Genomic DNA, 25139 nt, shown 5'->3' on the forward strand with positions numbered 1-25139 from the left:
ATTTATAAAAACCCCTATTCAATACAATACAATCCACTATTTTATGTGGTTAAAATGTATACATAATACTTTAAAGTCTAAGGTACATGTTTCACCCTTTTTATGGGCATCATCAGCCTACATCAATCTTAAAGTTATTGGATATGGGACCTTTCTAATCTTATAAACTATAGAATAAAATGTTGAACAATGATTTCATAAAATATTATACAAGAACATCTAAAATAAGGACAATGCACAGAAAGTTTGTTAAGAATACTGAAAATTAACCCTTACCCTCGAATTAAAGTTCTCTGTGTTGCCTCTACTACTCTTATTTTAAATGTACATTTTTATCTTATATGACCTGTATTAATTTTTCACGATTTTGGAAATAGCACTTGGTTTTAAATGATGTAGTTAGGCTATACACGTTTACAGCAAGCTATACTGGAGCAAATAAAAGCAATATGTGGAATTTAAGACGAATTATTTTGCATTTTTATTATTATTATTATTATTATTATTATTATTATTATTATTATTATTATTATTATTACTACCGTTATCGCATACCGATTGGTTTCGTTAATAATTTGGTGTACAAATTATCACTAAAAAGCAATTGAAAAACTCTATTCAGTCTCTGTTTTCATACCTCGCGGTAGTTTGTAGGCTGAAACCACTGTAAACGGCAATTTCTTGAAATCGGAATATGTTGATTTATTATTGTGCCAGTCGTCAGCATCAGGTACATGTTGGGTTACGGTGGACAAACCGACCATCGTCAGTTCACTTTTAGGCATCGTGAAATGCTATTAGATATATTCATTAGGAGCAGAGGTGCGAAAATACTGAGGTTTCGTGTGTTGCCTGACATATACAATATATATACGACTAGAAGAGCACATGGCGGCCATGTTTGTTTACTATCGCTCGAGTTTTCATGTGCGTGATTTGACAGCTGACGGGTACACTGCCATCTAAATAATGGATTTTTGACTGACTGTCGAATAGTATCTGGATTCTACAAAGTTCCACACGGAACCAAAAGATGGCAGTACAGTATATCATCGTGTATTTTGTCGGCTAAGAGACGGCAAACGAGTTGTGGACGATAAAATGCCATGTCGGGTCTCCCCCAACATGCGACCGGAACGGGAATATCGTAATGTCGGGCCTCGCCCGACAGACGAGTGGTAAAGGTTAACAGTTTAGAAGACTATAACGTGGTTAATCTCAAATGTGAGAGCGTTTAAAACCAAAATGGATCCTCTTCTTATACACCATACAATACAATGACGGCATTGAGTGTGAAAGCACATTCATCCAAGGGGATATTTGTTCCACTCCCATAACACGAGTTCAAGAAAGTAAGACCAATGTCAAATATATTTAAAACAGAAGTGTGAACGTATCAAGTGTGTTAAAAAATACACACAGTTGATATATCAGAACACAGTTGATATATCAGAAACTCCAGCAGCGCTACTGGAACAGTCTGACGTACTTAGCACGCACTGTATGAGTAAAACACGATCATTTCTTCGAACAAATATTTCAACAGGGAGAGTAATACCCACCTGACAGTCTTTTGGAACCAATCAATTACTGTACTAACAAACATTACTTCAAATGAAGCTGTTAAAGCTTATCACTTGTACCGTACTAACATAACAATAGCATTGACATCAGCTAGCTTTGACACCTCAACATTTTATCATTAACAACGTCTCCTACAAGAAATCCCATCCTCTTATCTACGAATTTATCTATAACTTTAAGATTATCCGACTCCATGGCTAAATGGTTAGCGTGCTGGCCTTTGGTCACAGGGGTCCCGATTCGATTCCCGGCAGGGTCGGGAATTTTAACCATCATTGGTTAATTTTACTGGCAAGGGGACTGGGTGTATGTGTTGTCTTCATCATCATTTCATCCTTATCACAACACGCAGGTCACCCACGGGAGTCAAATCAAAAGACCTGCACCTGGCGAGCCGAACATGTCCTCGGACACCCCCGGCACTAAAAGCCATACGCCATATCATTTCACTTTAAGATTGATGTAGGCTGATGATGCCCATAAAAAGGGTGAAACATGTACCTTAGACTTTTAAATATTATGTATGTATAAATTTTAACCACATAAAATAGTAGATTGTATTGTAAGGTGGTTTTATAAATATTATAATAATATTTGTGAGTGGAACATCTCCGAGTACCGTACGTAGATCTTTCATATCGTTCTCTGTCAAGGTTAAATATTTTCACCAAAGGCTACTAAATCGTAAATATTTCACAATGCATAGGAATCGGAAACCAGGCTAGCGGTCCGTCATAGTCAACCTCCGCTATTAGTAGACAGGTAGGCTACATTCTGTACTGTAGTGCAAAGGAAATGTGAGAGTGACGAATAAAAGTTGAATATTTATTTTTCATTCTAATGTTGAGATCGAAAACTGCAGTAAAACGAAAACATGTAGTTTTAACCATACAAAATACATTAATATAATCAAACGGTTAAAGAAAGATGAACTAGTCTCAAAATGAGAGTTCGGTGTGGGTGCGACAACAGTGCGGGACCTAATGAAAAATACAGACAAAGTGTTGTGGTTTGCGCCGAGTTCTGACAGTTCACATGGGCTCGCTAAAAGAAAAGCAATGAAAGCATCATCTTTAAAAGAGCTGGATGCTGCATTATTCACGTGGTTTCAGCAAAAGAGAGGCGAAGATGTACCTATTAGTGGTCCTATGATAACAAGGCAGTTACAAATTTTTCACAAAAAGATGGGGCTCTGAGTGTCCTCAAGAGCGTCCAATGGTTGGCTACAGAGATTTAAGGACAGACATGGCATTCGAGAATTAAACATCGAAGGAGAAAAACTAAGTGGTGAGCAGTGCAGCAGAAAACTTTAGATACGAGTTTGAGCACATAATTGAGAGATACAATATCGTTCCAAGTCAAGTGTACAATGCCGATGAAACTGCACTTCACTGGAAATGCTTACTCGGTAAAAAAATTGGAAGCTGCTGAAGAGAAATCGGCTCCTGGTCGCAAATCTAGTAAAGAGTATGTTACCATCTTATGCTGTGCGATCGCTAGTGGCGACCATAAATTAAAATTAGTTGTTGTTGGTAAAGCAAAAAAATCTGCGTTTTTTCAAAGGAACAGTGATGAAATATTTCCCAGTAGATTATTGTCATAACAAATCTGCATGGATGACACGCAATATTTTCAGGACTTGGTTCCATAATAAATTCATTCCGCAGGTTCAAGATTTCTTGGCGTCCAAAGGCTTGCCATTAAAGGCCATCCTTTTTCTTGATAATGCACCCTCTCACCCTGTTGATACAGGGTTGAAATCAGAGAATGGTAACCTTTTTGTTTCCTATTTGCCACCTAATGTAACTTCATTAATTCAGCCGATGGACCAAGGCGTCATCGCAACCTGTAAGGCGCATTATAAGCGGAAACTGCTAGGCCTCTTACTTGCTGAAGATAAGTCGATGGTTAAGTTCTGGGAAAAACTCAATCTTAAAGAAGCGCCTTTATCTTGCCCAGAAATCATGGGATCTAGTAACCGCTCAGAACATTCCTCTATCGTGGAGGAAATTGTATGCTGATGTCGAAGAGCTCGCCGACAATTTTCATGGGTTCACAGATGACGAATATGAGGGATTGATGATCAAAGATATCCTGAAGACTATTGAAAATAACATTCATTTTGGGGAAGTGGACGAAAGTAACATTGTGGAGTGGCTTCAGACTGACGATGTTTTGCCTGGGAATCACATTTTAAGTGATGACGAAATAGTAAATAAAAGCCCGAACGGGAACTAGGCGGTCAGCTGCGAAGTGAAGAGTGAAAGTGAGGTGGATGGGGAAGAAGTGTGTGTCACAAACAATTGTGTACCGCTTCAGACCGCACTGAAGTCGGCTGAAACGTTAATGGAATTCTTGGAGCAGGAGGACGATATGGATTTTTCAGACATTCTTGCAATTAGAAAGCTCAGAATGGACATAAAGAAAAAATGTTATAGGAGAGTGCAAAATTTTAAAAAAATTTAAAAAGTAATGGATTTTTTTTAAGCATCTTAAATGCGCCAGGTAAATTATTTATGGTCTGCTGGTAAATTAGGTGAATATTAAGTATGTAATTTGTAGCTTTGACTACATTTTGGTTTTGAAAAGGGTTTAATGCACTGCATTTTAAGGTTTTACGGTATGTATTTTATGTACTTTGAAGTCCATTAAATTAGTAGTATGGATTATCCAGGTTATTTTATTAACTGTTCACCCCTTCCTGGGCATAAGAACGGATAATCGAGGTTTTACTGTAGATGCCTTTGAAATAGGTCTGTATTGGCGTCTCTTGCACATACCTTGGAAATGGAAAATTTCAAATGTCAAGATCCTTCCTCGGATGAAAAAGCAAGAAGAACTGTTACATGTGTTATAAATCAAAGAAAAGCTCAATACTTAGTGCATGTTATGAGGGGTGAACAGTATCAATTATTACAGTTAATTACTGAAGGAAAGATACATGTTGCACTCTGAAGATCAGAGCTGGCTATGGGAACACCAACTTCTGTATGGAGACTGTGTCTTAATAATAAGAAGAAGGCACTCAGCCCATTTAGCGGTAAAGGGTCGGTGTGCTGACCAGGAGCAGTTGCTCCTGTGACATCTGTGGCCAGCAGCATTTTAATTTGAAAGCCCTGTAGCATCTCACCAGCCTGAGCATCAACTTTCAATCTGGATCAAATAATCAGATGCCAGAATTCACTTGACTACAGAGCAAAGGCCTGGAATTCAGAGGTTCCATCCACCCAAACAGCAATGGTAAACAACAGTCCTCAAAATTGCAAGCTACAGACAAAATATTTGCTATATACAGGTATGATTTTAATCAAGGAAGCTCTTCAAAAATTGCAAATAATAAAAATTTACTTACAGCCATCATAAATCTTTGAGGTGAAGGTGCTGCTGGATCTCCTGAGTATGGAAAGCCCAATGGAGTTAGAATAAGTACACCCATCGCAGCAAGAAATAGACCTATCAGGACACTCAAAATTCTTTGAGGATTTCTGACCAACAGGATCAATGGAGTCTGAAAAATAGAGATTACAATAAGCAATGAGAAAGTGAAGTCAGTCTGCAGATGGATAAGGATAGAAAATCCACAGGGGCCAATGACCTGGGATGTTAGGCCCCTTTAAACAACAAGCAACATCATCAGAAAATCTACAAGATGAGGAATTAAAAGTATATGGATATGATTGGTGGTAAATTCCAGAGAATAGACAGTCAACAGGTTCGGGATAGAAAAAGGACAGGCGACATAAATAGATGCTACAGTAGAAATGGCAAGGGAATGCCTAGGAACCACAGTGTTTAAAGATAGGATAAAGCGAACATCCTGGTGGAATAATAAAGTAGGATGTAAATGTAAAAAGGTGTATCAAAAATGACTCCAAATAACAAATGATAAAGTTACGGAATTGTATGCAAATGAAAGGAAACAAAACATTGTTTGAATTCATGAAGAAATCGTGGGAAGATTTCAGTAATAACGTGGAAAAGCTTGATCAAGCAATATGGAAAATTTCCCAGACAGTAATAAAGAACTTTAGAAAGGGAGAGAAGAGGGGAAATTAATATTGTTCTGAGTAAATCAGGTGGTCTCATTGTAGATCCTAGGAAATCACTGGACAGACAGAACGAATATTTTGAAAATCATCTCAACATATAAGACGTTGCTTCTGTTTTAAGTTCTGAATGATGAAGTTAATACAGGAGAACAATGATGGTGGTGAAATTACATTTGAGGAAGTGGAAAGGATAGTAGATAAGAAATGTCTTCTTAGAGTGATAGGATTAACATGGAACGTGAGTATGGTACCTACTGATTAAACAGAAGCAGTAATCCTACCTACCTAAAAGCAAGAGAACAGATTCTGGGAGCCTACAGGACTGTGTTTCTTCCGCTAAAAAGGCCGTAAAACCTCATAATTTTTTGTTGACAACCTAGAAAATTATGCCGAATTGTAAAGACTACAGAGATAGTAACTAACAATTAAACTGATGCCCAGTTGGAGCATATGTTTAACAACAGCTTAACAATGCACAGACAAGAGATCTGCTTGTTTACATACATACTAGCAGAAATACAAGCTTTAACCCGTGAGTGGTCGCACTTGAGACTTTCTCTCACATTAAACTTCATTTAAAATAAATGTATCTTCCACAATTTTTCGGGGCGTAAGAGTGAAATGAATTACTGAAATGAGACGCAAAGTCTGCGTTATATACATTTTAGATTTTTTTAGATGAAATGATTAGCCTCATATTACAGAAACAAATTACTACCTACTCAATGAAAATTTGTCATTAGTTCAGTCTCATTAGTTCAGTATTCACAAGAGTGCTGGTCTAAATAGCTCAGACTGTTAAGGTGTTGGCTCTCTGTGCCCAAGTTGGTAGGTTCGATCCTGGCTCAGTCCGGTGATATTTGAAAGTGCTCAGATACGTCCGCCGTAGACTTACTGGCATGTAAAAGAACTCCTGTGGGACAAAATTCTGGTACTTCGGCATCTGCAAAAATCGTAAAAAGTAGTTAGTGGGACGTAAAACCAATAAAATTGTTATTAATATAGAACTTTCTGACAGACGCAATACGAATGCAAGAATAAAGCACAATGTCTTCTCTCTATCATTTGAGTTAGCTGGAGTTTATAACAGCACTTATTATCCAGCATTCATCATCGACTCAATTTTTGAAGACTCTCATATCAGTAACTGCAAATGGAGAACGTTTCGCACGCGACTTAAGTCAAATAATTATGCCTACAGCAGGATAAAGTTTTCTCTCTCGACTTCAAGATAACACCAATGGCATTAGTCCCGCAATGAGAAAAACTCTCACAAACTCATTCGAATCTTTGTTCCGACTAGAGGAGGGGATGCTTAACCTTCAAATGTGAATCGCCTTACGACAGTTATCAACTCAGCTATAAGAGGGAACAGTTACCTCCCTTGCATCACTGAGATGTAAACTCACAATACAAAATAATGTGAGAGAAAATCTCATAGTGACCACTCACAGGTTTATTTGGCGCGGAGTATGACGCTTGTGCGTCGTCAGTGGCACTTAGTGAAAGTGGAGTCGTGACGCACGTGTTGTCATCGGCCGTGAAATGTTAAAAGAGGAGCAGCAAGTATGATATGAAAAGTAAACTTATGTCAGGACAGAAGAAACCCAAGAGGACAATGTCAGACTGAGGATATAAAATTGGTGATGATGCTTTTTGTTTAAAAGCTCCTAACAGCTAGGTCATCGGCCCCTAATGGTACGAGGTGCAACGAAATGAAATGATAATTAAAACTTCAAAATGTATCCACTGACTAAAATCTAAAACGAATGATGAAAAAGTGACCATGAATACAAAAAATCAGTGGATCCAATTCACAATGCCGTATTTTCTGAGATGATGCTTGTTGTCCAAAGGGGTCCAAAATCCAGGCCACCGACCCCTCATAATAGTACTAATCACTGGTAAAGCACAGCCAAGGTGTTTGTCCGACTAATCACAGGTAACAGACTCCTGGTGTTCCTCACAAGGTGGTACTAGTCACAAGTGATTTAGAGCCATGGTATGTCACACATAATGGCAACACTCATAGGTAACACAGACCTATGAGTACAAGGGTACTCACAAGCAACAGAAACCCAGGGTGTTTCTCACTTAGTGGGACTAATCATGGGCGCCGTCTAGATCCGTGGTGTTCCTCACATAGTGGTACTAATCATATGCAATGTAGAACCTTGACGTACCACACATTACGCTACTATCCAGAGGCAACACCGACCCATGGTGTTCCTCATGTAGCGGTACTAATCAAAAGTAACGGAGACTCGCAGTGTTCCTCACATAGAGGTACTAATCACAGGTCATGTAGACCTATGGTGTTCTTCACATAGTGGTACTAATCACAGGAGCTGCTCACAACTGTGACGTTCCTCACACAGTGCGTACGAATCATACGCAATGCAGACCCAGGGTGTCGCTCATACAGTGGTACTAATCACAGTCAACGCCCAGACCCGTGATGTTTCTCACATAATGCTACTAATCACATGAAACAGACCTGTGGTGTTCCTCATATAGTGGTACTAAATACAGGCAACGTAAACCCATGCTGTTTCGCATATAGTGGTACTAATCACGGGTACTGTAAACCCATAACAGTGACCCAGTCACGATGAAACTATTCACAGACCCATGGTGTTCCTCATATAGTGGTACTAATCACAAGTAAAGTCGACCCACTGTGCTTCTCGCGTGATTGTACTAGTCACAGTTAATCATATAGTTCAAGATCCATCATCCCTTGGTCACCCTTTTTAGTCACCTCTTACGACAGGCAGGGTATACCGTGGATTTATTCTTCATCTGCATCTCCCACCCACAACGGGTATATAAAATTGGAACAGGTGGAACATTTCAAGTATTTGTATGTGTATTCTCCAAGGATGGTAGTATACAGTAAGTGAAAGTGAATAAAGGTGCAGCAAATCTAATGCAGCGAGCATGTTTACTAAACAGGACAGAAGGCTGGGTAGTCTCAGAATATTTTATCAATAACTTGGAAGTAAGAGATCTGGAAAGTTGCAAGAATGATAGCTGGTACAAACATGTGGGAATAATGACATGAGGATACTCAGAATTTGGAGGTAAAGAGTCAGTTATGAATTAACTCTCTAGATAAAACTGAAAGCATAAATTACCTTCAATGGTGGGTCCTGTGAGCCAAATGGAGGAGAAAAATAGACTTGGCCATGAGTGTATGAGAAGCAGAGGGAGTATTTTGTTTTAGGAGGAAGTACACCTAGGTAACCATCCTTTCTGAAAAAATAAGTGGTAAAATAAAACTATTTAATGGAGGAATTTGAAAACTAATAATAAATTTTAGGTTCGTACCCCACTATCGGCAGCCCTGAAAATGGTTTTCCGTGGTTTCCCATTTTCACACCAGGCGAATGCTGGGGCTGTACCTTAATTAAGGTCACGGCCGCTTCCTTCCCACTCCTAGCCCTCTCCTGTCCCATCGTCGCCATAAGACCTATCTATGTCGGTGCGACGTAAAGCCCATAGCAAAAAAAAGTAAAATGATTTTATTAAGCCTAAAAGGTCACAAACACATCAAAAGCGAATGCAAGTTCCCTGAGTAGCAGAATACTTGAAATTTATATGCTCTTGATTAATCCACTTTCATGCATAAAGCGAATGAGAGCAGCCATATTCTCATCATCGGCTAGTATGAGTGAGTGTGTTCTGCACACCATGGTTACGTCTTAGGCCAGAGAGATCAGCACACACTGAGGATATTGGCCACAATGAATTCTGCACCACAAGAACACACCGGCATGTCTTCCCACTTTAAGCACTAAGAATGCATAGATCATCCATGACCTATCCTCAGCCTACACAAAACAATGGCCTCTCTTGGTGAAGGCCGGAAAGCTGATTGCAACACAGCATTTATCTGCTTAATTGCTTTCAACTTGTTGGGAGTTTGGATAGTTAGCCACTGCCATTCCCAGGATGCCAAGACGGTTCGACATAGCTGACAACAAATATCCAAAGCAGGCACGTTCACAGATCTAGGTGGTAAAAGTTTCACTACTTTTGGAGCTTAATCCGCAAGTCTAGTTATAGGACTAATAGTCTAATATTTTTGTCAAATACGGACCAAGGTTGATTTGTAGTTGTCAATCTTCTAAGAGTTATAAGAGTTACTGTTCTGTGAGATGGAAACTATAAGAAGAAATCTTAAAATTATGGAGTGGCGTATGTGCTGTAACTGGTGTTGGTCCCACTACTTAACGAAAGTTGGAGCGGACGGCATGCTCCTAGTGTAGAGGTGGAGAGCGGGAAGGGGAAGGCTGGAGGCGGGTAGAAGGAAGGAGTTTGGGATGTAGGAAGGGTGGGGTGGAGGGAGAGTGGGCACAGTCTGATAACTCATATATAGGCTTCTGATAAGCTCACCTGCATACACCCAGTGTCAGACCTAAGACGAAATGCTGGTTAATAAAGCAAATGCCTGAAAAGCCTTACATCTAATGTGTTTTTGACATGCTCTATTGGTGAAAAATATCTAATTCCCTCCATGGGAATTTAGAATTTTCCATACGTAGTCGACATGTAGAAAATTTCATGCCGGTATTTGCTATACTGGTAGATATATGCAAATTTTTAAAATACATGTATTTCTACTGAAAACGGCCAGGCACTTTATAGTAGTAGTAGAGTGGAGGTGGAGCTCTGGCCTCTTCCAGCTGATGGGGAGCGGCCGACCAGATCGGCTCTTGACTCCAAGAGGGTTAAAAACTTCTTCTAATACAATATTAATTTTTTGTGATATTTCATTCAAATTATATGTAGGATTTTTTTAAATCTATGTCAATATATAAGTTCTCGAGATAGGTGAATAATTTACTTTTATTAGCTCAATGTAAAATAGTCATGTCTTTCTTTATAGATTGGAAAGTTAACGAAATCAGCCATGTGTTGACTCCTTGCCAAGAATTTATGGTATTTTATGGCATTAAAATTTTCTTGGTACCTTATCAGAATGCTCCTTCCAGTCTGGCCAAAATAAATTGCATCACATTTGGCACATTGTAGTTTATAAACTCCTGAATTTAGGAATTTATTGAAAGTGTCAGCACTGTGGGTGTTAAAAAACAGATTGGTATTATTTTTATTAGTTCTGAAAGTGATATTAAGGTTGTGTTTCGTAAATATATCTGTAATATAGTATATTTTAACATTATTTAAAGTAAACAAAGAGTACATCATTTCTTGATAGGCTGACCGAGACTAATGTGGATTTGTTCCTTATTTCATTAATAATCTTATTAATGAAATATTTGTTATAGCCATATTATCTTGTGCTATTGTATAAATAGCTTCCAATTCTTTCCTGTAGTTATGTTTAGACAGTAGAATATTAATGGCTCTAGGGGCCAGACTTGTAAAATGCTGCCTTTTTCTGAGCTCCTGGATGAGGTGAATTTATTTTAATATATTACTTGTTCGGGTAGATTTTTTTCGGAACAGTAACTCATAACTCTTAGAAGACTGACAACTGCAAATCAAACCTAATCCGGATTTGACAAAAATATTAAGACTATTAGTCCTATAAAGTCCAAAAAACTTCCACTAGTTACTTTTTGTGTTTAATTTTCGTAAGAACATAAACCAAAGAACATTGACTTCAGGGAAACGGTCCTTATAAGGACCAACAACTATATAGGAACCTAGGTCGAAGTATTCAAATAATGCAGATCAACACAGAAGGGCTAAGCAGACCAATGTGTCAGTTTTTATCAAGACTATCTCTGGAAAACAATATTGATGTAATTGCTTTGCAGGAAACTCACGTAGCAAATGAAGACCAATTGCGTACCAGAGGTAAAATACCCAAGTTATGAACTTCTAGGTGCAACATTCCATCATGCATATGGAAGTGCAACATATGTACGAAATACAGTAGAGAATGCTTCCCTGATCTCCACAAGCAAAAGAGATGATGTCCATTCCATTGTAGTCAAGATAGGAGATATTACAGTCACCAATATCTACAAACCTCCCGCTACCATATGGCCAGCACATGTCATTCAACCATACCCTCACCCAACTGTCCATCTAGGTGATTTTAACAGTCACCATGAGCAATGGGGATATTCTGTGACTGATTCCAACGGGGACGCCTTGACTTCGTGGGCTGAAGAGCACAATTTCCATCTTCTCTATGACTCTAAAGATCGGCATATTTTCAGATCAGCTGCTTGGAGGAGAGAGTATAATCCTGATTTATGCTATGCGTCTACCGACTACAACACTATGCGAAGAGTTCTCCCTGATTTTCCCCATAGCCAACATCGACCAGTTGTAGTGGAAATTAGAATTAAAGTTCCAATAGTATCCTCAATTCCTCATCCATGCTGGAACTTTCAGAGAGCAAACTGGATTGGCTATGCTGAACACCTTGATAAGTGCCTAGGATGGATTCCACCTGTAAAAGACAACTACGAGAGATTTATTGGCGCTATAAAAAGCACAGCAAAGAAGTTTATACCTAGAGGCTACCGAAAGGAATATATCCCTGGTTGGAATGAAAACAGTGATGTTCTCTACCAAGAGTTCCTTACAACTGGTGACCTGTGCATAGCAGATGAAATACTCCACAGTCTGGATGCTGCCCGCAGGCAGAAATGGACAGAAACAGTTGAAAGCCTTGACTTCAAACAATCAAGTCGAAAAGCATGGTCCATTCTAAGAAAGCTAGGAGGGGACTGTCGGGCAGATTGAATTAGTTGTCCAGTAACTCCTGATATGGTTGCCACACAGATTGTGAACAATTCACAAGCTCCAGAAGATCGGGATCATACTACATGGATAATACATGAACTGAAAACACTGAGGGCAACCAGTCCAGAAGAGAGTACTTATTCCAAGCCACTCACTCTAAAAGATATATCAAATGCCTTACAAGGTATGAAATCAGGCAAAGCCCCTGGGTTTGATGGCATTCACCCTGAATTTCTGTTACACTGTGGAAAATATGCTAGAATATGGCTTGCTAAATTCTGCTCTGACATCCTGCAGAGATCCCTCGGCTTATGAAACGGACAAAGATCATTGTTATCCTAAAACCAGGAAAATCTAACGATCAACCCAAAAATTATCGTCCAATTGCTCTTCTAAGCATAGTATACAAACTTCTGGAAAGGCTGATCTATAACAGAATTAGTTCCATCATTTTTCAGAATTTGCCTGTTGAACAAACAGGATTCCAACCAAACCATAGCTGTATAGATCAGGTTTTGTCACTAACAACATTTATTGAGGCAGGCTTTCAAAAACAACTGAAAACCTCTGTGGCATTTATTGATTTGACTGCAGCTTATGATACTGTGTGGAAACAAGGACTTATCTGCAAACTACTACGTGTTTTGCCATGTAAGAAGATTGCACGATTTACTGATAGCATGCTCAGGAAGTTTCATGTAATACTGGGAAATGGCACTAGCAGTGAGAAAACTCTAAACAATGGTCTTCCTCCAAGGTTCTGTATTAGCTCCTCTGCTTTTTAACCTGTACATAGCCGATATACCCGAAACTAGTTCTAGGAAATTTGGATATGCTGATGATTGGGCTCTGGCAGTACAAGATAAATTCATGGAAAACACTAAAGAAACACTGACAGCTGACCTTACCACCTTGGGACAGTACTTTCGCAAATGGAGATTACAACCGAAACCAAATAGAAGTGAAGTTACATGTTTTCACCTTAGCAACAAAATGGCCAATCATGAACTGAAGGTTCAGTTTGAGAACACTTGTCTTGCTCACAACAGATATCCACAATATCTATCTAGGGAATATTCTTGACAGAACTCTGTCCTTCAAGAAACATCTTCAGAATACAGCTGCTAAGTTACAATCAAGGAACAACATCTTACAGAAGCTGTGTGGAACCACCTGGGAATCATTAGCATCTACCCTACAGTCTTCAGCTCTTGGTCTTGTGTACTCTACTGCAGAATACTGCTCATCGATATGGCTGAACAGCAGTCACACCAAATTAATTGACACTTAGCTAAATAATAAATGTAAGAAATTTATTTAAACTTCAACCTATTCAATACAGTGCAAGATGTTAACATGTTAGCTAAACATCATTAAAGCCCACAGCCCCGCCTTCTGAAGTCCACTCCCCTCCACCAAGACATCACACGTACAACATGAGGAATAAGACTTTAGTGACAGCCAGTGCTTCAAAAACCTCTTAGCAATAAGTTAACAGCCCAACAACACTGAAGGTAAGCCTTAACTTCATTATTCCCTAACTCATTTCAGTCTTCGTTTTTCCCCCATCGTTATTTCACTCAACTAATTAAGGACTTATCCTTCTTTTCAGATTTTCACATACGTAAGATAGCTCAACATTAAGTACATCACACAACGTTTTGACTGTCATCCATTCAACTAATAATACCAACATCCCATACTCCGACAACTGAAACACACCGTTAAAACTTCAAAATAATAGTCAAATGGGAAGACATTAACGACACTTCAACTGCACTCATTCAAACCATTATTTCAACTGTTTCAACATAGGCTCAATTTGAATCAAATATCAACTGTTGTTTACATGCACTAGGCACTCCGTCCCATAGAGAGTGTCCAACGGAGTTGAATAGCCCATGGATACTTCAGCAAACTAACTTGTTTTGGTCTAAAATATAATTATGCAACTTAGACATCTAGGTTGAATTATGACGTAAAGCAACGTGTTTCACAAGAGCTGGTCAAAAACCATACACAAACTTTCCACATCTTGATGCTAATTCCATTAGACCACATCATGAACACAATATTAAGATCAAATTTAAGTGAAATTAGCACAAATTTGGAATGCTTTTCCACATCATTTCACATGTAAAATAATGTGTACAGTATCTAATAATTCTATTGTATTCTGCATTCATTCTTAATAGTGTATTTGTATATAAATTTTAAAATGTCTTTGAACTTCGGCATTGCATAATCACTATTGTCATTTATTACACGTATGACAGCCATTGTTTAAGTGAAAATTGACAAACATGTTCACCAGTGCAACATATTTTTAATCAATTTGATATTTTGTTAATAATAGGATATTGTAAAGCTTTTTAATGTTTTCACTCATGCAACATGTTTTACAATTTTCCAACCAGACGTCTGGTAGAACTTTGAGGTATTGATATGACTGATGATGCCCCACATAAGGGGCAAAACATGTCTCAACTATTTTAATGATGTTTAACTAACATGTTAACATCTTGCACTGTATTGAATAAGTTGAAGTTTAAATAAATTTTTTACATTTATTATTAACTCATTGGGCCCGAGCCATGGAACCGTTCCATGCTTCGTCTCGGTGGACCAAATGCCGGACCACGGAACTGTTCTGTTGTCTCATTTTACTACGTAATTCATCTTTTCCTCAAGAGATGGCAGAGTGGGTTGCATTTGTGATTTGTGTAGGGATTCTTTCTTTGCAATGTTATATGCTCTTTGCTAATATATATCGATAGTGTGCTTGGTAATATTAGTTTGAAGTGGGCTATCTCTCGACTTTGAGATTCGCTTGTAAACAAGATGGCTGCCAGTATAGAAATGATATTTACCGATATATAACCCCTTTTAGGAAGTAATGATGATTAGGAATGTAATTTTTTCAGTGAAATTAGTAGTAATATTAGTATTAGTGTTAGCAATGCTCCTGAAGAACAAACAGATGTGGAAATTGAAGAGGAAATGCAAAAAGAAGGCCGTGTTACAGCTCAGCAGGCGGACTGAGTACGGATCCGTGATGCTAATAAAATGTTTTACTGTATTCCTTGTTCCGCAGTTTGTGGTATGAAGGCCTTTTGTTTTCATGTATAGTTAAATCTTTAGTGATCTTGTAAGTAAGAAATTTCACACGACATGAATCGACACTATATTTCCTCCAAAATAATCCCAGCGCCAATGCAGTTTCAATCCAACAAATATGCAGGGCTCAATGGGTTAAGATTCTTTCAATACAGAAAAAATGATTTTCATTACTTGTAACTCAGCTGAATCACACTAAGCGTATGATATCAGGGACAATTAGATCTACTCCCACTTTCTGGCTACCTGTTCTATCCTATATTCCACCACCTCACCTCCGTCGAGAAAGTGCTCTCCTATGAGATAAGAAAATAACTAACAACAGTCAGTTGCCAATCCATGGCGACATGAATGATGCTCTTATTAACAGGCTAAAATCTAGACACCCACCTGTTAGAACAGCCAGAAACCTAGCAGACGCTAACCTTAATCTGCTTCAGGCCTGGAAGCAAGTATGGATATCCAGTGCTCCATCAGAATATCACTGTCTACCATGGCTGAAAAACAAACAAGAGGGTTTTGATCTTAAATGGAAGACCTGGACAACTATCAACAGGATTCACACTGGCCATGGCAGATGTGCCGACTCCATCCATAAATGGGGAATACTTAATTCGGCAGCGCACAGTTGTGGTGCTGTGAAGCAAACAGTTCGGCACATTGTGGAGCAGTGTCCTCTAACTGCCTACTAGGGAAACCCAAGACTTTTTTCTGCTTCCACCCTTGTGTGTTGACTATGTAAATAATTTGAACCCGTAAATACTTTAAACTGTAAATATTATGTATTGCTATTGTATTTATATGTAATGTGATGTGTTAGCCATATGCTAAATAAAAACTAAAGAACATTTTAACGATGTTTAGTATCATAATAAGAGATACGCAAGAATTCTCTTAAAAGTAGATTGCACTGAGAAAATATAATTTTCTAAAGAGACTATCACGCAAAGCATATTGTTATATTTTAATGTTCCAAATCATTTGTATGTACTGATGATGATCTAAAGGGCCAAAACATGTCTACATTTTAGATAATTATATAATAATTTTAAAGTCTTAACATTGCATATTGAACAAGGTAGATTAAAACCCATTTTAAATTAGAACTAGTCATTGCGGACTGAAAGATGATTTGCATCACGTGTAATGATGAAAGATGCTCATCTCAAACACTGATTTGTATACAATGATTTCTAAAAATGTGATTTTGTATGAAAATGAAACATAGCAATACACCACATTTTTTCCTATTAATTTTTTGCAATATTTTGCCAAGTTTTGAGATAATTAATATTATGTACTATTTTGTTTGTTTTCTATTTGTTACTGATGTTCAATTTTTAGGTTCTGGTTCTTATATATTTTTTTATTTGAATGTTAAATTCTACTGTTCAAGTTCACACCTTAATATGCAATTAATTTAGTTTTATTACTCATCAGATACACTAGGTAACATTCATGCTTTTATAATGTCCTTAAAACTCTCTTGAAATCCATGCTACATAATTTCCATTCTCCCCCACACACTGTGAAGCCAGTTGATTTCGCATAATAGTTATTAGCATTAATCTAATCACCCTTTATACCACTGAAAACAGAATAACTTCTACAAACCACTTCTGCAGTATTTGGTACCAGAAATGTACAGCACGGTGAAAAATAGACAAGATATTTCATAAGAAATTTGAGTGCATACTGTATCTATATTCCCTACACAGTACAGGATCATGTACGAGTACTTGGTCATGCCAGTCTGACCAATTTAAATCTGTATTCCTTCATTTTGTTTTTCAATCTATCATTTTGCATCAGATGTTTTTGAAGATATGATAGTCAAGTGAGATTATCAGTACCTTCTCACCTAGGTAGCCAGAGTTCCAAATCCTGTAAATGAATGTCAGAATTTTGAAATGAAAGGTCAAATTTGTGTGGTTTAGAATCATAATACTGGAGATTCAATGGGTAGGACCATAGTAACTCCTCTCACAAAAATGTACACATTTGCTTGCTAGACCGATGTTTCATTTCCATTTGCCTTTTCTTATCATTTCTTTTACATACTCTACAGTGCCATTTGACTTAACACAATGCTACTAAATAATGAAAAAACAACTGGAGGAGTAATCAATCATAATCACTCTTGAAAATAATGTAATCAACTCTCAAGAGTTATTTAAGAATGCTTCAAATATACCAAAAGATAAAAGCAGCAGCTTACCAAAAAGCTAAATAACAGCAAAAACATTAATGATGTGATGACAGCAACAATCACTTCAGGATTATTCCCTGCTCCAACTCTGCCCATGATAGGAATGTATAAATTCATAGCACCAAATATCAGGTAGATACATTGGGCAAAAGGAAGAATAAGAATGCTTCCATGCAAAACCAACCATTTCCAGTCTGCTGAAAAAAAAAAAAATGAAAACAGATGTTAAACATTTATTTACTTGAAATGGTCAAAGCAGAAAGAAAATATTGTTATGTGGTAGTGTGACTAGCAGTCCTCTTGAAACCCCCTTCAATATTTCCTAGAAGGACTTAGCGAATCAGGCTGGGGAGCTCCTGGCCGGCCTGGAGGCATGTGATGATCTTTGCTTTGACTGTCTCTGGCGTGTCTGTGGATTTTCTGGAAGGCATAACTAGAGTTTTTTTTTTTTTTTTTTTTTGCTGCACCCCGAATATACTACAACTTCTTCACCAGGTATATAAAAGCAGGCTCACCTCAAACAGGAGGAGCTACTTGTGGTGGTAGTGGTGTAGTCTAGTTCTCTCGTTATATCGATGGTCATTTTGATGTCTTCATCTCCAGATCTGATAGTACTAACTTCAGTCGCTTTCATCAATATTTTGAGATACAGTCATACGTGCTGATATGAACCACACTTTAGTCTGAGATACTAAAATGTTGGTTTATGACATACTGCAGATACACAAATGCAGAAATGAACTTAACTATGAAAACTGATGAATCCCTCGGACTTATGTTCAGTTCTGACTGTAACCACCCCCACTGCAAAGGCATGAAGGAATAATGTTTTAAAATAAAGTAGTCAGATTCAAAAGAAGTAACATTTATTAAACTAAAGAAGGGGGAGGGGGTTTACAAACAGAAAAACAATTACAAATGATATAATCTGAAAAATATTAAAATAGGAAAATGCATACAATGATGATGATGATGATGATGATGATGATGATGATGATGATGATGATGATGATGCTTGTTGTTTAAAGGGGCCTAACATCTAGGTCATCGGCGCCTAATGGTACAAAATGAAACGAAATGAAGTGACAAAGTAAAAACCCCAAATCCTCGACTGACCACAACTCAAAACGTGAGGATGAAGAATGAATGGATCGATGGATATGAATTTAAAACGATCAGTGGAACGAACTCACAGTGCCTCACATGCACAGAAGCTGGGTAAAACAATAGTGTTACTGACCAAGGGACTGCTTCTATAGCACAATACTGAATCGATGATACTTGTAGTCGAAAGGAGTCCAAAATCCACGTCATCGGCTCCTCATAATGGTATTTATCGCTAGAAAAGTAGAACCATGGTATTTGTCATGTTGTGGTACTAATCAAGAGTAGCGTAGACTCGTGGTATTCCAGACATTATGGTACTACTCACAGGTAATGAAATTCGCACGTGTATTACAGACCTACTGTGTTTCACACATTGCGGCGCCATTGACAGGCAACGCAAACCTATGGTGTCCATCACCTAAGTGTACTAACCACAGGGACTCCTACTATCCGGTGGTGTTCCTTGTATACTGGGTACTGATCATAGGCAAACCAGAACTTTTTTTTTTTTTGCTAGGGGCTTTACGTTGCACCGACACAGATAGGTCTTATGGCGACGATGGGATGGGAAAGGCCTAGGAGTTGGAAGGAAGCGGCCGTGGCCTTAATTAAGGTACAGCCCCAGCATTTGCCTGGTGTGAAAATGGGAAACAACGGAAAACCATCTTCAGGGCTGCCGATAGTGGGATTTGAACCTACTATCTCCCGGATGCAAGCTCACAGCCGCGCGCCTCTACGCGCACGGCCAACTCGCCCGATCAAACCAGAACCATGGGTTCCGTCATTCCATGGTGTCGCTCATATAATACTGTAAAAGCCGTCGCGCTCTAGTTTGCTACCAATCATAAACCTATTTGGTACCTAACATAGTCGTACTACGTGCAAGGAAAAGTGACCCATGGTATTCCCCGCGTGATGGTTCTAATCACAAGGAGTTGCATGGTTGTAATATAATCATCCCTTGGTCACCCCTTTTAGTCGCCTGTTACGGCAGGCAGGGGATACCGTGGGTGTATTCTTCGTCTGCGTCCCCCACCCACAGGGGGTTGTGTTTGGTCCGCGAGAGGTATTTTATTTCCCTCAAGTCCGCCAGCAAGCCGGTTAGGACCCCCTATCCGCCACCTTGGACACGCCGTATGGGAGTATCACCTCTCCCCCTGCTACGCCAGTGTAGTAGGTTCGTGGAAAATCGAATACAGGACGCCATAATTGTGGTTACGAATTTAAATAGTTACGTAACTGAACTTCAACGGGTGAAGAGAAGAAAATGCCAGAAGCACGCATACAAAGTACCAACGGCAGGTAGCAAAGTAATAAGAAATCCAAAAAAGAATACAGGTCAGTCTTAAATTCACCAAGCCATGAAACCTTTTATAGTCACAATTATAGCTGTAGGGTTTCTTCACATTCAGCAACCATATGGTCACTTAAACAGACTTTACAGACAAGCCATCAAGCTACTTTTATTAGGAAAGTAAATTAGGGCACATGGCCTGAGATCTAGGTGGATTATAGAATTCCAATGATACACAGGCTAAGCCCATTCTAAGGGAGCATGTAAAAGGAGAATGCAAAATCAGAAAAATACTTGCTCCCATACAAAAATGTAGTACCTAGCAACTACAGTATACTGCATTTCTGACATTTCAGGTAGCAGGTGGCAAACCTCGAAGAGAAAGTGGTTAACATGACCAAGAAATTTATAAGGTGAATTGAAAAATATTTAATCATAGATAGAGGTACAACGTCTCACTTGAATTACACCTTAAGAAGTTACATTACACAAGCAAACAAAGAAGGAAATCACCAGGGCAAAGTGAAGGTAATAGGACTAAAATGAACTCATCACAGGGGTAAGATTTTTTCCGTTGTTTACAAAGAAAACCACTATTTCCTAGCTTGCCAGCCACCCAAGCTGAATGACGAAGCTTACAACTCCATAGTGGGATATATTGCTTCCCACGACCCAGGACGGGAGGGGAAATCGGCTAGCGACCGGCCAATCACACTGCTCTAGAGAAAACATTCAAACAGGCTATGTTGATGAAGTTAAACTTCGAGAAACTTCGAAGCTCAACAGATGATTCATTTAAATCACGTATTGATCAAAAAACTACCAGAATGGGGCAGAAGACATGGCAAAGTGATTTTGTTACAAGACAATGCGCCGTCTCACACAGCAAAACCGGTGAAAGATACCTTGAAATCTCTTGGATGGGACATCCTTCCGCACCCACCGTACTACCCCTACCTGGTGCCATCTGACTATTACCTCTTCACATCAATGGGGCAAGCGCTGTCAGGGCAGCACTTCAGCAATTTCGAGGAAGTTGGAAAATGGCTCGACGAATGGTTTGCCACAAAGACAAGCAGTTTTTCTGGCATGGTATTCATAACTTACTTGAAAAATGGGCAAAGTGTGCAGAAGCCGATGACCAATATTTGGAATAAAAAAATTAACTTCCCTTGAAAATTACGTGTTTTCTTTACCACAAAAAACTGGCAAAAACTTATTCATACACCCGGTAGAGTCAGGCCAAGGACAAGATGGATATCCCAAATAAAAGATCTGCAAGAAAAAGCATAGAATGGTGTAAAGTTGAAGAGGAAGGAATGTACCTATGCAGACGGAAATGGACAGTGCTCTTACACCATACCCGGGAAACTGGAGATGATTAATTGATGATGATGATGATGATGATGATGAATGTGTGTTTTATTACAATACAAAGTTAATACTTGGAAATACTTTGACAGCACTGACTGAAGCAGGTGCCGTAACACAATTGTGTTGTGCTAAGCATTTAATAACAAGTTCCACTCCACCAATCCATACTGTATCTTTTTTCATATTCTCCACTTCGTGTTTCTTGGGAGAAATTTTATTTTCATTCCCTCTTTTTTTCCCTTATCTTTCAGATTCTCTTGTATACCAGACTATATCCTCTGCACATAAATCAGCATTCAAGTTCTCCATTGTACTTCACACTGTCCACCTCCAAGGAGAGTACAATTAACTTTATACATACATACATACATACATACATACATACATACATTTGCTCGTTGGGGGCTCCACCCTCAAACTCACGATTGCTCTGCATAAGAAGTGGTCATTTGAAAATTTACTGTGGCAAAACGGTATGTCGGATCGACAAAACTGTTTGAGACATCCGACCGCCCTTTTAGTAGACTACATATTTGGTCCTAGGATATTTTTTCATATATCGGTGATTTATAATATAGACAGAAGTAAAAGTTTCAATCTAGGCCAAATTTAATTCGTTTTTCACAAGTTTTGAGGAATAGACGATTCTCTCCTCAATAAGATTCAGATATCAAGACTGAAGTGTTTTGGTCACATGGAGAGGCTGCCAGTAAACAGAACTACAAGGAAGGAATTTGACAGAAAAGTAGAAGGAAGACGACCCGTGGGAAGGCCACGAAGGAAATGGATAGATTTAGTTAAGAACGGTGTACTGCTGAGAGGTCATGATTGGGACAAGTTGGTGGAGGAAGAATGGTACAAGGACAGGATGAGATGGAGGAGGCTCATATACCACATCCGGGAAACTGGAGATGGTTTAGGAGGAGGAGGATGATGATGATGTATGATCTTCCATAAAGGCATCTGGGTGACCTCCATCACCTGATCAACACATCTGCTTGGTGCTGTTTGTCTTGGCCTTTTGCCATTGACTGTTCTCTGAACCACAACCTTCTCAAGTTGTCCACCTGCTGTTTTGTGATGTGGCCATGGTATTCTTAGCTTTCTTCACCAGCACTACGTTTCAAAGGCGTCAATACGCCTGTTGTTCTCTTGCTTTGATAGTGTGTGAATCAGTAAAATAATTTGTGGAAAATAAAACAAAACTGACCAAAAATGGGAAAATTAAGCTCAATCTCGTGTAGAAGTGGCTGAGATACAACAGTCATAGGATCAAAGTTGTAGTTCATTTTATGACCGGAAGTGCTATCCATTTTTGGATAGGAATTACCATTTTGCCACAAAATACTTTGAAAAAAAACATGATGGTCTGCACCGTCATGAAAACTGGCTCAGCATTACAATACTTTTCGGAGGTAAGAAGTTAAACATTGGAGCTTTTTGGACTTTCTCTGTCGGTTACAGGCTAAACGCTATAATTCTGCCAAATTTCAATTTCCTAGCACACCTGGAAGTTTGCGTCCATTTTGTTTGGGGGGGATAAAAATTAAAAGTTCAAACTTCTTGGAATTTTTCCTTTGGTTACACACTAATAGCTATCAGTCTGCTGAATCTCAAGTTTCTAGAACATCTGGAAGTGGGTAAACATTGATGTCAGTGAACGAGTGAGTTAGCCTTCTGGCTTTATATAACAGAGATATACTGTCTTGATCTTTAGCCAACAGCCAAACAACATAACAATAGCACAGCACTATAAATTTAGATTGTATTTTAACTTGCCAATGGAGATTTTAATTGTGTGTTAAGTCAAGTGACTTTCAACAATAATTTTAAGTTAACTTATCTGATAACATCATGTTTGTATAACACTGCTTTTAAATGTACTTTATGTTTATTCATTTACCGGTATGTACTTTAATTCTGTAAGATGTTCATTTTAACTAGGACTAAATATTTTTAACATGTACAACACACAGGTTATGTACGAATTCTGCATTCTTATGTTATATCTTAAACAATTTTACAGATTTAGTGGTTGATGATGGTTCCAAAGAGCTGAAACATGTACCAGTATCCACATAAATAATCTAAAGGAGATTATTAAATTTATAAAAGAACTGAATAGGTGGACAATACATTACTCTGTGGTTATCTGCAAACTTCTGACCCCAAAAAATGTTCTTTCCAAGATGCAAATAGGTGAAAGCCTGAAGGCACCAAGTCCAAACTTTGAGGATGTTTGAACACCTCAAATTTCACATCACGTATTGTCTCCACTGCATGCACAGCTGTATGGGAGCAGGCATTATCGTGAAGCAGCAAAACTCCTTTTGAGAGAAGTCCCAGCATATGGATTATATAGCGACTTAACATGTACTGTAGGTGTATTAAGTTCTGGTCAGAGTCTGACCCTTTTCCCCAAAGTGCATCAATATAGAGCCACTGACATCCCAAAACATCATTAACATGACTTTCCCAGCAACTACCTGTGTTCTGAATTTTTGTTGACCAGAGACAATGGGTGCTTCCACTCCACTGATTGTCTCTTACTCTCTGGTTCATGATGGTGCACCCAGGCTCATCTCTTGTTCAGGTTCAATGGAGAAAAGCATCTACTTCACAAGCACAACGGTTCAAGTGCTCCTGATAAATTGTCTGCCACATATGCTAGTGATCACAGACAGCTGCCTTGGTACTCACCAGATACACACCTTTTAGGAAAGGTCATCACCAATGACACTGTAACCACATCTGTGACCAAGCTAAATTCAGTGGCAATTTCATCAACAATGACTTGCCTGTTATCATGAATTTGATCATCAATCTGCTGTTGCACTGTTTAAGTTGCCATCTCTATTCTACTATAAATTTAAAGTTTTTGTTCCTGTCAACAAAATCAAACAACACTTCATTGCTCTTCTATGGTAAAAGTCGACAATGGAGTGGCATGATGTACTACTCCTACTCACAGAAGATTGGTGACCATCATGCAACATATGTTCTTCTAAGCAAAAATAAATATTATGGAATTTACAGGCATTAGTACATGAATAACTTAGAACTACTTTGAAAAAAGAAAAGAGATGTACATACCTCGCCAATGGCTGAAGAGAGTTGATCTTAGGAGACTCCCAACACTAGGAAATACTGTCCATAATACAGCAATGAATCCACTTCTCACTTTCATCAATGTGCAAAAGATTAAAATTCCAGTCCATACCAGTTGATATGAATCATAGTAGATTTGGAACAAAGACCAAACAGAGCGTACAACCTATTTCAGAATATAAAAGTAATTAATTGACCATATGATCATCTAAAACAATATCTGGAGAGTATTTTATCAGTGTTTATACACTAGCTCACGTGAAAACATTACAATTTTATATTACACAATGAAATATTCAACATACAGATATACATGGGATGTATAAATCAGCAATAATGTTATTATTGTGGTTAATGCTAGATTAAAAAGTCCTGCAATGATGTTACATAAACGGTTAAGATAGATCAAAGATCACGTTAGATGTGCTGGAATGTTTTACAAGCAAGCTTCTCTTAAGCACCGACTAATTTAGTAGCTAAAGACGAAGACAGCAACGTCTGTCTAAAATCAGAGATATGTAACAATATTCAAAAATAAAAAGACAATTTTAAATTTGCAGCCTAAAATCAG

General features: G+C 38.4%; 1 protein-coding gene across 1 annotated transcript in view; it reads right to left on the reverse strand.

Annotated features, from left to right (window-relative positions):
• LOC136874676 (endoplasmic reticulum metallopeptidase 1) overlaps window positions 1-25139 on the reverse strand; it is a 248912-nt gene that overhangs the window by 57192 nt on the left and 166581 nt on the right. The window contains exons 8-10 of the mRNA XM_067148313.2: window positions 24554-24734; window positions 17695-17879; window positions 4937-5092 (exon numbers count right to left, since the gene is read on the reverse strand). Coding sequence (XP_067004414.2) covers window positions 4937-5092; window positions 17695-17879; window positions 24554-24734 — 522 coding nt within the window. The remainder of the gene's footprint in view (window positions 1-4936; window positions 5093-17694; window positions 17880-24553; window positions 24735-25139) is intronic.

Source organism: Anabrus simplex, chromosome 5 (assembly GCF_040414725.1).
Source record: "Anabrus simplex isolate iqAnaSimp1 chromosome 5, ASM4041472v1, whole genome shotgun sequence".
Classification (NCBI taxonomy): Eukaryota; Metazoa; Arthropoda; class Insecta; order Orthoptera; family Tettigoniidae; genus Anabrus; species Anabrus simplex.